Source organism: Gopherus evgoodei, chromosome 2 (assembly GCF_007399415.2).
Source record: "Gopherus evgoodei ecotype Sinaloan lineage chromosome 2, rGopEvg1_v1.p, whole genome shotgun sequence".
NCBI classification, from domain to species: Eukaryota; Metazoa; Chordata; order Testudines; family Testudinidae; genus Gopherus; species Gopherus evgoodei.
In genome coordinates, this window is record NC_044323.1 from 279,409,021 (window position 1) to 279,424,559 (window position 15,539).

The 15,539-nt window shown below is 40.0% G+C and overlaps 1 protein-coding gene across 6 annotated transcripts in view; it reads right to left on the reverse strand.

Moving 5' to 3' along the window:
• FAM49B (family with sequence similarity 49 member B) overlaps window positions 1-15,539 on the reverse strand; it is a 148,803-nt gene that overhangs the window by 27,275 nt on the left and 105,989 nt on the right. For 4 of the 6 annotated variants that reach the window (XM_030553826.1, XM_030553831.1, XM_030553830.1 and 1 more), the window contains exon 4: window positions 13,338-13,420. In XM_030553826.1, the coding sequence (XP_030409686.1) occupies window positions 13,338-13,410 (73 nt within the window). In that variant the 5' untranslated portion in view covers window positions 13,411-13,420. Of the gene's footprint in view, window positions 1-13,337; window positions 13,421-14,430; window positions 14,514-15,539 lie in introns of those variants that run through there. The other 2 variants (XM_030553827.1, XM_030553828.1) reach the window with 2 other exon arrangements.

Here is a 15,539-nt window from a genome sequence, read left to right on the forward strand (position 1 = left end):
ATCCACTTTCATTTTAAAAAAATTGCACGCTTTTATATATTTTAAGTTTTTGGGAGAAGGAACTGTATTTTTGTGTATTCTTTATAGTCCTGTGCCCATTCTCAGTTCTGAATATATTAAAATATAAATGCCAATTAAGGGCCAGTAATCTAATTGCTCATGAGAAGATCCATTGTAATTGTGTCAAAAGACAGATGCAACAAATTGTTAAAGCCACCTGTGCAGACTCTCTTGTATACTGTCTATAACTGGAATATATTGTTATCCCACATAATAGGATAATTAAATCTCTTTCTTTCAACTCTGGATATCATTTAAGTAATGCTACATTTGCCTAATAAACATAAAACTAATTCATAAAAACAATATGTTTTAAGAAATATCGTAACATTTTTGTGGTCTAACAAGTTTTGTTTTATTTATTTGTTTATTTTTAAATATTTAGGAGTATTATCCCTAATTCAAATGTTTTATTTCATAAATTATTTATCTGCGGTGACATCAGATTGTGAGAAAAAAAGTTATAAAAGAATACAATTTTGGATCCCTTTATATCCCTAACTGGTAATTATGGTGTCAGAAAGAAAAGCTATTCAGATCAATGAAACTGGTCATTATTTCTGAACTCTGCAACTTCAACACTGACACTATTTCTTAGCTAGCTACACTGGCAAAAGGAGTTAGGAAATAAACTTTCAAAGGTAAATTAATCTAAAATTTTCAAAGTACAAAATCCAGATAATTATACTGACCAAATAAAAATTATTTTTCTAGTAAGGATTATCTGCAAACAATTGACCACTAATGCTTATATTTCATGCTTTAGGTGCAGCTAGGACTGTAAAAGTTTAATATAAGTAATCAATTCCACATTAAAGGTAAATTAGTGCAAAGGGTCTTCTCTCCAAGAATGCTGATGGAAGTTGCGCACATTCATCAACTGGAGCGCACATCCGTTAATTTTACACATTGTGGAAAACAGTTTTAATGAATGGATCAGGATGGAACGAAAAGGTTACACACACATTGTCTATCTGATTTTGGTACATTCAGTTTTGTTAAACCTCAAAAATAGGACATCTATGTTAAGTGTATAAAGATGGGGCATTGTTAGCAAGTGCACCTAAGCAGACCTTGCAACAGCTTATTAATACTTAACATTTCAATATTAAGAAGTGTCTCAACACAAGGAAGCTTGCTGCTCCCTTTTTAAAAAGGAAAAAATTGCATCACATTGATTAGGCCTTGACTACAGAAATAACTGGCCAACATTTTTGAGATTGTCATAGAAAAGTCAGATTTATAATTTCGAAAGCTGCTGAAGACTGCTGTAAGAAATGAAGATAGAAAATGGGGGAAAATAGCAGACAGGTAAGCAGCAGTTTACTATTAACAGTTCATGTACAAACATGAAATGCTATAGTACATGAAATACTATAGGACAGTACAGTCGAATATAAAGCTCTGTAGCATTCCAGAGTATTTGCATTGTTAAATAATTCAATCAAGACTTGCCACTTTGGTTCTCTTATACATCTCCTATAACCTTAAAGCTTTTTCATTACACTTCCTTGCTTCACTCTCCTTATAAAGGGTGCTCCTTCTAGACACTGACAGAGTAGTAGAAGGATTTGTGAAGATACAAGCCAATGTCATAAATTTTACACAGAATGGATATGCTGAACTGATGCATTAGGGTAGATTATGCTCTTCATTTCTGAAGTCATCTAAGGTGACACCACCTAGATACTCATCTCTGGGGATTGGAAATAGGGCTGTTTCAGTTAAGGGTCTCTGCTATGGAGCTCATTCCCTCAGGATGGTTAGGGCAGTGAATGAGGAGGAGGAGGAGGAAGGATTTTTATGCTATAGTTCATTTTAAAGACAATCATTTAATGACTAGTTGAATTTATCTAAGTCATGCACCCAGAACAGGATGAGGAGTTGATACAATTATTCATTCTAAAGCAAAGCTGAAAGAGCTCCCACTCTTGCTTATATAACAAGACTAGGATTTTACATACCCTTGTAACACCTGATGACAGCAAAAACCCCAAAAGCTCGCTGCAATGTTTAAATAGTTGAGGCTGTTAATTTTTTTCTGGGGGAAATTACAACCTTAGATCTTTCAGGTAAACAGGTTAACTTCACCTTATACTTGCTGTTACCAATGCAGTCCTGGGATGCACAAACAGGGGAAATTTGAGTAGTAGAGAGATTATTTTACCTCTATATTGGCACTGGTGTGACCACTGCTGGAATACTGTGTGCAGGTACGGTGCCCATATTTCAAGAATGATGTTAATAAATTAGAGGGGACTCAGAGAGGGGCCATGAGAACGATTAAAGTATTAGAAAACACGCCCTATTATGATAAACTAAACAGATTAAGCTCTTTGAGTCTAACTGAGAGAAGGTGACTCGATTACAGTTTACAAGTACTTACACAGGGAACAAATATTTAATATTTAATAATGGGTTCTTCGATCTAGCAGAGAAAGGTATAACACAACCCAATGGCAGGAAGTTGAAACTAAACAAAATTTAGACTGGAAATAAGGTGTAAATTTAAGATGAGTGTAATTAACTATTGAAACATTTTACCAATGGTTGTGCTGGATTCTCCATTACTCAGAATTTTAAAATAAATATTGGATGCTTTTCTAAAAGATATGCTCCAGACTTATTCTGGGGAAGTTCTATGGCCTGTGCTATACAGGAGGTCAGACTAGATGATCACAATGGTCACTTCTGGCCTTGAAATCTATGAATTTATGTTTCTAAATTAGAAGCTAGAAAGATTGACTCAGTTGTTTCAAGCAACTGATGAGTCCTTTTAGAGCTAACCTTCAATGAATTTTAAAATTTAATTGGTTTTGGAATGCACTAGATTCAATATATATCTAGGAATTCAGAAAAGCTATACAGTATTGCACTGAAGTAATAAAACTAGTAAGAATTTGAGCGTTGTCACACGGGCTGAATAGTGGTTGAAGGACAGTACATAAGAGTATGACAGACAGTTTATCAAGTATGGGGGATGGGGGTGCCCATTGTAGTGCCAGAAGTGAATCTAAGTTAAGAGGGACAAGGATTATCTAGGATAGTTTCAATAACGAAATTGAGCACCAAATAATTTACGCTGCATATCAGTAAATACTTCCCTAATGGCAACTTCTATTGCACTGTGAAATATTCTCCCCAGAAGCAGCATCAAAGGAGACAGAAAAGAGCTATAAAAACGGGAGGTTGAGTAGGAGTTCGTAGGGGAGAGAAAGAGAGATGGAGGGGGGGAGAGTTCCTATTCTTCTTGACAGGAACTTAGGAAGGAAAGCTATGACTGCTACAGAGACAGCAGTGCTAGCGACCCAAAGAATGGAAGAAACAATTAAGATGAGTGGATGTGGAAACCATGGGATTTACATTATTCTGGAGTGGGTCTCTGGAAGCTGTTTTGCTTGTATAAAGTGCCACCTGAAGATCTGAGGTTTGGAGACACAGCTAGAAACTATGATTCAGTTTTGAAGGGGAATGGAGTGGATGATGGAGGGAAGGAGAGAGCAGGCAAAGGGAAACCTCAAGACTGAGATGGATGCTGGACCGGAGCACTGTGAGGTAGACTGCTGGATGAGGAAAGTGGCCAATGAAAGCACGTGACTATGAGAACAAGGTAGAGGAAAAGATTGGCTAGCGAAGTAAAAATAGATATGAGGAATACCTTACTGAGTTGGAAAATAAAATGGAGACAGGCAATAACAAGATGAGAGAGCAAGGAAGAAGAGAAGAGAAGCTAATCCTACAATAAGAGGGAAAGACAATGGAGATAGCCAGAATTCAGAGTCCCAGAAAGAAAGAGGATGATGCACAAAAGACTGCAAGTGAGAAAAGAAGACAAGAGACTTGCTGCTAGAAACAACAGAGAAGGGAGAAGGCTGGAGAATTGCACCCATACCAGGAAGGGGCAGGTCTACTAATTGGGGACTCCCTCATAAGAAGAGGAACAGATAGGCCTGTAACCAGAGCTGATCTCAAGAACAGAAGGATGTATTGTCTGCCAAGAGCTAAGATACAGGATGTGGTCCTGAGGCTAAAGAAGATCCTAATGGAAGTGGGAAAGAATCCACTGGTTGTCCTTCATGTCAGAACAAATGATATTGCTAGTCTTCCTTGATGCGTCTCAGCAAAAATCTGTGCCAGGCTGGGGAAGACACTTAAAGAAATGGAGGCTCAGGTGAACTACAGTGGGATTCTACCTGTCCCTAGAAAAAGAGAGACGTGAGACAAGATTATGGTTATCAACAAATGACTTAGCCAATTGTGCTATAAGGAGGGCTTTGGGACATTCAACCACTGGGAGGCATTCACAGACAGAGAACTGTTCTTATGGGATGAACTCCACCTGAACAGGAAGGGAAATAACTTCTGGGATAGACGTTGGGACAACTGATTAAAAAAAGCTTTCAACTAGGAATTTGGGGGAGATAGTTGGGAGATACTCAGGTAATCTCCACATGTGATGCTAATACTGAATGGTAGGAAAATTAAGTAAAAGATGGAGAAAGGAACAACAAAGGGTAGGAAAATAGGCAACAAGAGGAAACTGTCAATACCAATGAAAATGACAGTCAGGTAGGCTGTAGCTAGTTGGGCAAAGAATCTGGGTAAGGCCGAGCAGAAACAACTAAGATGTCTGTACACTAGTGCAATGAACACAGGTAACAAGATGGAGGAAATCTGAATGCAGGAAGTGAAACCAGATATTATAGGGAAAACGGAAACATGATGGGATAATAATCATGACTGGAAAACGGGTATTGAAAGATATGTGCTGTTCAAGAAAGACATAAAGGGAAAGGAGGTTGAGTAGCATTGTGTATTAATGATGAGGTAGACTGCAAAGGAATCAGAAGTGATGGAATGGAAAAAATGGAATTTGTTTGGGTCAAAATCACTTTGGGAAAGAAAGGTAACAAAGGGTCCGGTAGAATAGTGCTTGGGGTCTGCTATAGACCCCCCCCCAAGATCCAATTTGGATATGGATAGAGTCCTCTAATATTTTTAACGAAATAAATACTACACCTCTACCCTGACATAACTGTCCTCAGGAGTAAAAAAATCTTACCATGTTACAGGTGAAACTACGTTATATCGAACTTGCTTTGATCCGCTGGAGTGCGCAGCCCCCTCCAAGCGCTGCTTTACTGCTGTATATCCGAATTTGTGTTATATTGGGTCATGTTATATCGAGACAGAAGTGTACTGGGAATTGTGTGATTATGGGAGACTTTAATTTCCCAGATATAGATTGGAGGACAAATGTTACTAATAATGTTAGAAACCAGATATTCCTGGATGTGATGGCTGACAGATTTCTTCACTGAATAGTCATGAACCAACAAGTGGAGAAGCCATTTTTGATTTAGTATTGGTAAATATTGAGGAACTCACAGAAAAAACACAGTTTCCTGCTTTTCGTAACTGTTGTTCTTCGAAATATCCTGCTCATGACTGTTTCATTCTACGTGTACGCGTGCCCACGTGTGCGGGTGTCGGAGATTTTTGCTTTAGCAGTATCCATAGGGTTGGCAGTGGTGCCTCTTTGAGTGCTGTGCTCATGCGCCGGTATATCAGGCACCGCTGAACCTACACCCTCTCAGTTCCTTCTTGCTGGCAAATCCGATAGACGGGCAGGAGGGTAGGTAATAGAATGGACATGAGCAACATAGCTCAAAGAACAACAGTTATGAAAGGTAGGTAACCATTTTTTCTTCAAGTGCTTGCACATGTCAATTCCATTCCAGGTGACTCACAAACAGCACTGCCCTGCTGAAGTCAGCATCATCCCGGGCCTCCTGGGTCAGCGCATAATGGGACGTAAACATGTGGACAAACGACCAGGTAGCCACTCTGCAGATCTCCTGGATCAGCACCTGGGTGAAGGTGGCTGCAGATGATGCTTGAGCTCTAGTCAAATGTGCTTTAACTACTGCCGGTGGAGGCACACTCGCTAGCTCATAGCAGTATCGGACGCAGGCTGTGATCCAGGATGAAATCTTTGAGCAGACAAAGGGCAACCTTTCTTTCTATCTGCCATGAACAGCTGCGTTGACTTACGGAACAATCGTGTCCTATCGATACAGATGGCCAGTGCTCTCTGGACATCCAGGGTGTGTAACCTGTGCTTCTCTTCGAATTTATGGGACTTCAGAAAGAAGACTGGTAAGAAAATGTCCTGGCTGGTATGAAACTGGGAAACTACCTTGGGCAGGAACATCAGGTGCTGTCACAGCTGGAACTTATCTTTGTAGGATACCATATAGGGTGGTTCTGACTTAAGTGCTCTGAACTCAGACACTCTGTGGGCGGACATAACTGCCACCAGGAACGCAAACTTCCAGGAGAGAAGGAGAAGAGAGCAGCAGGCCAGAGGTTCAAAGGGAAGCTCCAAGAGCCTCAACAGCATGAAATTCAAACCCCAGGGATGGACAGGATCCCAGATCTGGGGGTAAAGATGCTCCAGACCTTTCAAGAATTGGGCCTTCATGTCATGAGCAAAGACTGACCTGGCTTGGAATGGAGGGTGGAAAGACAAAATAGCAGCTAGGTGGACGCTGACTGATGACAGGGACAAGCCCTGAAGTTTGAGGTGCCGAAGATAGTCTGGAATCACCTGCAGCGAGGCCTGAGATGCCCGGATGTGCCGATCTGAGGCCCAGCACATCAATCTTTTCCACTTAACCCAGTAGGTCACTCTGGAGGAGGGCTTTATGCTACCCAATAAGAACTGTTGCACCCAGGTCGAGCATTCCCGCTCTTCCACATTTAGTCATGCAGCCGCCGCTGTCAAGTGCAACACCTCCAGGTTTGGATGCAGGAGACTGCCATGGTTCTGAGACAGTAGGTACAGCTTGAGAGGGAGCTGCAGCAGCTAGGCTGCTGAACCAGTACTGGCAAGGCCATTCGGGGGCTATCAGGATAACTCTCACCCTGTCCTGTTTGACCTTCACAAGGACTCTGTGGGGTCAACAGCACTGGCTGGAAGGTGTACATCAGGGCTCCCAGCCACGGAAGCAGGAAAGCATCTCACAGGGAACCCTTGTCCATCCCTTGGAGTGAACAGAACACATGGCATTTCCTGTTCTGGTGGGAGACGAACAAGTCCACAGTGCAGTTCCGCACTTTCCCCTTGCCCGATGATCCATGGCCTTTGTTGCCCAGTGCCAGGGAACCATGCTTTTTGGTATTTTTGGACACGAGCAATGGGAAATGGTGCCAGGGGCGCACTGCACATGGAGACCGAGGTACTTGGTGAGTCCTGGCAAGGCTGCATGGAGGCTGGATGCAGGGCAGACTCCCTGAGAAGAGCCCGGAACCGAATAGCTCGCTCCTTAGTGTGTAGGGCCAGAAGTTTTTACAAATTCAGCATTTATCTCTAACATGTGATTCCCCTAAGCACTTGAGGCAGCTGCCATGGGGGTCACTTCCAGACATAGGTCTGTTGCAGTCCACCCAGGGCTTAAACCCAGGTGACGGAGGCATGCCCCACCTGGGGCGAAGTCTCTGCTGGGACACTAACTGCTACCTACACTTAACAACTACTTCATACTAACTACGACAAACTATTTATAAGGCCCTAAGGCTCAAAGTCAGACGAAAAACTGCTAGCCCTTGCAATGCAAGGAAAGGTTTTCCGACTAACCACCACAGGAGGTAAGAAGGAATTGAGAAAGCATAGGGTTGTCGGCGCCTGATATACTGGTGCATGAGCACGGCACTCAAGAGGGCGTCACGGCTGACCCTATGGATACTTCTAAGGCAAAAATCTCCAACAACCACGCACGTGGGAGCATGCACAACTAGAATGGAATCAACATGAGAAGCACTTGAAGAAAAACTGCTTGTAGAAGACAATCAAAAGCTATGTGCATAGTACCACATATTGTGGTATAATGTACGTCACTCAGGGGTATGAATAAGCCACCTCTCTGAGCGATGTAAATTACACTGACCTAAGCATCGGTGTGTACAGCACTATGTTGGTTGCAGAGCTTCTTCTACTGCCACTCGCGGGGACTGGAGTAATTAAGTCGACAGGCGACCTCTCTCCCATCAGTTTAGAGTGTCTGCACTAGCAGCGCTACAGTGGTGCAGCTGCACGGGTGCAACTGCACTGCTGTAAGCTCTGTAGTTTAGTCATAGCCTTAGTTCAAGTGATCAAGAGTTAATTCAGTTTAAATTAAACAGAAGGATAAACAAAAATAGGTCTTCAACTAGGGTCCTTGATTTCGAAAAGGGGAAACGTCAAAAAAAATTAAGGGAAGTGGACTGGACTGCAGAACTCAAGGATCTGACTGTGGAGAAGGCTTGAAATTACTTTAAATCAAAGTTGCAAAAACTATCTGAAGACTGCATCCCAAGCAAGTGGAAAAAATTGTAGGGAAAGACCTAACTGGATGAACACACACCTTAAATAGATTATTAAAAGAAAGCAGAAAGTTTACAAGGAATGGAAGAAGGGATGGATCAGCAAGAATCTCTTAGAGGTCAGAAAATGTAGGGAAAGTGAGAACTGACAAAAGCCAAGCAGAGCTTGACCTTGTGTAGGAAATTAAAATGAATAGTAAAAGGTTCTTTAGCAATACACACAAAAAGAAAACAAGGAAAGGAGGAGTGGGACCACTAACCACTGAGGACGAGGTGAAGATTAAAAATAATGTAGACACGACCCAACAGGTGAATGAATATGTTGCCTCCATTTTTAATAAGAATAATGAGGTGCCTGAGGACAGTGGGAGGGTGACTAATGGGCACAAGGATATGGAAGTAGAAGTTACCACATCCTGTGTGGAAGCTGAATTCAAACAGGTTAATGGGACCAAATTGGGAGACCTGAATAATGTCCATCCAAGAATATTAAAGGAACTGGCACATGAAATTGCAATCCCAACAGGAAGGATTTTTAATTAATCCAGGACCCCGAGGTCATACCTTCTGATTGGAGAACTGCAAATAAAATACCTATATTTTAAAAAGGAAAAGAACAGTTATCCAGGAAACTACAGGCCCCTCAATTTGACCTACATTTTATGCAAAGTCTTAGAAGAAATTCTGAAAGAGAGAGTAGTTAAAAATATAGAGGTAAATGGTAACTGGGATAAAAAGAACATGGTTTTACAAAAGGTAGATCATGCCAGACCAATCTGATTTCATTCTTTGAGAAGATAACCAATTTTCTAGACAAAGGAAATGCAGTAGATCTAATCGAGCTGATTTTCAGTAAATCATTTGATACAGTTCCACATGAAATTAGTTGATTTGGAGAAGATAGGGATTAATGTGAGAACTGGTTCAAGGGAAGATTACAACAGGCCATACTGAAAAGAAAACTGTCAGGCTGAAGTGAAATTACTAGTGGAGTTCCCTCAGGGATCCATCCTTGGACCAATCTTATTCATTAATGATCTTGGCACAGAAAGGGGAGTGTGCTAATGAAATCAGCGGATGACACAAAGTTGGGAGGGACTGCCAATATGGAGGAGGTCTGGAATATCATACAGGAAGATTTGGATGACCTGGAAAACAGGAGTAATAGAAATGGAATGAAACCTAGTAGTGCAAAATGCAAGGTCATGCACTTATGGACTAACAACAAGAGTTGTTGCTATAAGCTAGGAATGGATCAGTTGGAAGTGACAGGGAAGGGCAAAGACATAGGTTTATTGGTTGATTATAGGATTACAATGAACTGCCAATGTGATGTGGCCATGGAAAAGGCTAATGAAATCATAGGACGTAGCAGATGAAGTATTTTTTGTAGAGATAGGAAAGTGTTATTACCATTATACAAGGCATGGGTGAGACTTCCTCTGGAATACCGCATGCAATTCTGGTCTCCCATTTTTAAGAAGGATGAATTCAAAATGGAACAGGTGCAGAGAGAGGCCACTAAGATGACCAGAGGAATGGAGAACCTATTTTGCTAGAGGAGTCTGAAGGAGCTTGGCTTGTTTAAACTAACAAAAGAAAGGCTGAGGGGAGCAATAAACACCAGGGAGGGAGAGGAGTTATTTAAATTAAGGGCCAATGGTGGAACAAGAACAAATGCATATAAACTGACTGTCAATGAGTTTAAGCTTGAAATTAGATTAAGGTTTGTAACCATCAGAGAAGTGGGGGCAAAAAATCTAACTGGTTTCAAGTTTGAGCTTGATCAGTTTATGGAAGGAATGGTATGATAAGATTGCTCAATGGCATATTGCCCATCCACAACTGCTATTAGGAAAAATATCTCCATTGGTTGCAGATGGGACACTAGATAGGGAGGGCTCTGAGTCACCATAGGGAGCTCTTTTCCAGGTGTTTGGCTGGTGTTTCTCACCCACAAGCTCAGGGTCTAACTGAACACCATATTTGACAGTCAGAAAGGAATTTCCCCCCAGGTCATATTGGCAGAAACCCTTGTGCGTGCGGGTTCCTTCCTCTGCAGCATGGGCCATAGGTCATTTTCTGGCTTTAAATAGAGTAAATGGAGGATTCTCTGTAATGTGAAGTCTTTACATCAAGATTGAGGACTCTGGATTCTATTTGTTTTTCATCTTTACTTGTTGATTACTAATCAATATTTGCTCTTTTTGAGCAATTACACCAACCTAGAAGGTGCACTGTCATCACCCTCTACTGCCTTGTTCCAGCGCCTCCTGTATGTACTTTCACAAATAACCACACCATACTGTCCCCACTATACCTCTGCCCCTTACACTGATGGTCTTATAATGTTGGTGCACAGTAGGGTGACCTGAAAGCAAGTGTGAAAAATCGTGACGAGGGTGGGAGGAAATAGGAGCCTATATAAGACAAAGCCCTAAATAGCGGGACTATTCCTATGAAATTGGGAAATCTGGTCACCCTAGTCACAGACATAAGTAGAAAACAAAAGGCCACTGTTGGTTTTCAGATATTTAAGGAATATTACAACAATGCTGAGTTTAACACCACCAGTGTTGCAACATACTGACAATATCTAAAGGGAAAGCCAACAGCCCATCATACCAACTTTCTTGATATTCTCTCTTTGCATTCTCTGAAAGCCAGGGAGATTGCTATCAGTGAAATCTAGCACCAAACAAAAGTAAGTCTGGAAGTCTGAGACTGGCATACAAATCCATGCCACATCTTTCAGTTTCAGTATATATCCTTAGAAAACTTTATGGAGATTAACTTTGTGCTGTGTACTGCATTCTCTGATAATATGAGTGTGTTTAACAACTAACTTTTTCAAGAGGCATTGTGAAGTGTGTTTATAGGCCGGAATTATACGGCACCATGACACAAAAGTAGCTTGTTTTGTAACACTGATGGGCCAAACAAACATAGTAGCTAGCAAATTTATATTCAATATAAAGTGCCTCACTTGCCCACATAAAACGCAACATTACGTTTATCAAAAGATCAAGTGCCAAGTCTTGAAGTATAAGATCTTGGCTGTATCAAAGCCAAGATTCTGTAAATGCAAGCCATCTGAAACAGAACAGAGAGAATAGAGAGAGGCATGGACACAAAGTACAGCAGCAGAACCAAATGCAAGTTCAAAATGAACAAAATACATGACCTAAAATTCAGCCATAATATAAGCTGCTTCATTTGATTGCATATGTAAACACTTTGTGTCAGCAACCTGCTTATCCCCATGCCAATTACCCTTTTTCATGCTGAAAACATGCACTTTGCAATAGAACTGATCATTTTAAAAGGTCAAAACATTAAAAAGCTGTGCTAAGTTTTTAAATCACATTTTAAGTTTGCTGGATGTATGATTCTTACCACTAAAGTAATTTGATGAAGTGCTATTAAATAGCATAGAGCACGTGGAGTGCATCTTTATTCCAACATTCTGATACACAACTCAAAAGCTCCTACAGTTAATATATTATTGTCCTGAGACTACAAGTATATTAATAATATTAAATAATTTAAAAAACAGTAAACCAAAGAAATTATACATAATAGGGAACTATTCCAACCTATTGCAAGGAATGTAAATATATGCAGGAAAGTCAATACTTGTAAACTTCAACAATAAAGGAAAGACAAGTTTAGATTTAATTATTCTTCTACTGTTTCAAAGATTAAATTTAACTTTTTAAACTAGTTTTTTCACATTAAAACCAATACAACCAAGATGGCACTGTTTGGCCAAAAAGGGGAAATTTAAAAGAATGCAGAGTGCACTTCATATTTGCTCTATATTAATATTTGCTCTCAATATTTCACTTACATATTATTGATTACATTTTACTAAAAGGGCAACCTTCTTTTCCCCCAGATTAATAGCATTAGTTTGCTTTTTTCATGTGCTTTGGTGCACACCTGGTAAGTTAAATATAGCCAAAAGCAAAGCAGTTAAACATGCACAGTAGCAGCCAATAACACTTACCTGCCATTCTTAGCCCATATTAAGTCATACAATGTGAAACAAACAAAAAGCAGAAATAATCAAAAGATATGTGAACCTTTCAGGACATTTGGCACTGATTAGGAAAGGAGATTTTTTTCCTTGCTAAAAATTACTGAAGTTCTGCATGTAGATGTGGGGTTGTGGTTTTTTTTGGTGAACTGCAGGAACCACTTCTGTGCCTAGTCAAGTTAGGTTCACATGTAATATACCTTTTACATGCTGCTGTTAGAGAGTTATGAATGGTTTTTGTGAACTGGTTAGCGTGGTTAGCATACCAATGATTGTTTCAGTGTATATTGGTATAGCGTGGAAGAGAGGATTCACATTAGTATTCTAGTTCTGGAATCTGTAAGCAAGTTTTGGCAAGTCATTCTATAATTCATTTTAAGTTATGACATTTTGAGAGAATTATTTACCTCTATGTACTTAAAGGGTTTTGGTTTTTTTTTAAAAGGGATGAATGGACCATTATATGTGCAGGCTCTTCAGCTGTTTTGCAATTAGTGAAGTCTCAAATTTACAAGGCATAACATAAGGGGCAGATATTTTATTTAAACTGTATTAATATCTGGAAAAGGCACAAAAGCATATCAGATCCCTATAGATAATGTAATATACAAAGCATTACCTAATACAAACTCACTTCTGGCTTCCCTTTTTTTTTTTTTTTTTTTTTTTTTTAAATACAAGCTTACCTTTGTTAATATAAATATAATGGGATATGGACAATTATTTTACTTTCCAACTGTTCACAAAAGTATTCATAACTCGGTCATGCAAAGTAGTTAGAAGGATGGGAAAGTGAAGACATACGTTTAGAATGAGACATAAATGCAGTCTACTGCAGGCAAAGAGAAATAGATATATAAAATCATCTTCTCACTTTCAAAATCAAGGAAAAAATTTGGCCCCTGCTCAAGGTCTGTGCATGTCAAAACTTTAAGAAGGTTCCCCATGTTAAGGTACCTGTCGAGACAAGAATGAGAGAAAAAGAATATCCCTTTATAAGAAGGAACAGCCCAAATATAGTAGAATGAAGGTGGTGGTGGTGGGGGAAAAGTCCAAACAGTTCCATCGGACATAAAATCATCCTTCAGGCTCCTGCTATGGTGCATGCTGGTGGAGTGTGATCCCCACCTCCAAGGATGTGGATTTCCTGTAAAAAGTGACAGACATGTGTCACCCACATCTTCATAGTCTCTCCTGTGAGAAAGAAGAAGAGCTCCAACTGAAGGCCTTATAAGTGAATAAATTCCATCTCACTGAGCCAGTGTCCTGAGCAAGAGTCTGTGCCTTCAAAGATAAGTATCCTATATGCAGCACGGCTACTATGTTAATGTTGACTCAGACTGTATTTGATGGTGTGGAGGGGTGGAGAGCTTTATTTTTTTCCCTTTACAATTTTGTCAAAGGAGAAACATCACAGAAAGCTGCATCCGGACACTTTTTTCATTTCAGTTTAATGTGTACAAAAAACAACACAGTACCATATGTAATCCTAGAGATCCTGTGATCTTTAGGCAATGCATCTGAAAATTAACAGGTGCGACTCCCAAATTCACTTCCATTCATGACTTTAAATCCTGGGTAAAAGCAATACTAGCCCTGCTATGAATGAACAAGTTGGAATCAGACAGGGATTTTACTGTTCCTTCATACAAGTCTGTACATTTCACTAAGGCACACTGATAATTTTTCATTGTATGGCTAGTTGATTTGCAGGCAGATGAAAGGACATCACTGACCAGAGAGACCCAAAATGCACAAATGCAAAATTAAGCACATGAAAATCAAGAATTACACAGTAGCATGATGGTGGCTTGGCTCTACTGAAAAAACAAAACAAAACATGCAACCCTTTCTCAGATTGTGCTTTTGCAACTGATGTTCCCTTTGCCTTCACTGTGGTGGAGAGCACACGCAATCCTACTGTTACCATTTTAAACGCACCAGCTGTGAAGGGCTGAACGACTTACTTTCAAAATCCAAGAAAAAATGTGCTGCATTGTGGTCTATGTCCCTGGTTAGCACTTTAATGAGATTACCCATGCCAGCAAACCTAAAAATAAAAATGGCAACATTGTTTAGTTCCAGTAATAGTTTCCTTTTTTTAAGCAGAGGAATGGGGTCCATTGATGTCTGGATCCTTTGTGGTTTCACACATGTGCTGATACACCAACTTGTGGCTTGGACAGGGATAACACGCACTTTCTGCAAGTGCCATTTCACCTGTCCAGTCTCAGAAAGAAGTGGTTAATGAAAAACAAGGTGGCAATTATACAAAAAAACCCTAAATTCTGCCATTATCTGTATCCAAATGATGACAAACATTTGTATCCAACTATAGAAGAGCAAGGACTAATTCTAGCATTGTTGTTGCCTAATGCTGAGTAGTGTGTGATTTGCAGTGTCCCATGGGGTGGTCACAACTATATCACAGACTAGGTGGAATCATGGTGTCCATTATAAATACAATTTTCTTCCTCCTCCTAAAATCCAGAAGAAACGCAATTCTGGCTAGAAATCTGGTAGGAGTAGTCTGTAGCAAAGGACAATTCCCCCTCTCCCCCAAACTGAAGTTAAATTGATAAGCCAAATAAGTTAAACTTTATTCCCCCAAAATATGAGCTAATCAGATCTGAAAGATTCTTCTTATGCTTTTCTGCTGCATATTAGCTAAAACAGAGTGAAAGAAAGATTAATTGTGGTTCATTAGATTCATCTAGTTGAGACATAAATCCACATGATGAAATCTCAAACATTACCAGCAAATTTTAGAAATAATTAAATGCTTAAGTAGGAATGCCAGAATGGCACATCTTGAAAGGGCGGCATTTTCAGTGCACATCAGTAGTTCTAAGACCAACATATAGTTCACCACCACCAGCCTGCAAACATGCTTTGGCAAGATCTGGAGAACAGCAATGAGCATGAGCCAACCTAAACTCAATGGGGTGCTTTAACAATGCTGCTGCTACAAGGCCCAAATGCAAATACTTACTACTAGAACTATCCCATTTCAGAAGCTTCACTAAACTAAAAAATGTGAGATGTGGATTTCAAGCACTTAAAAAATAAAAATGTT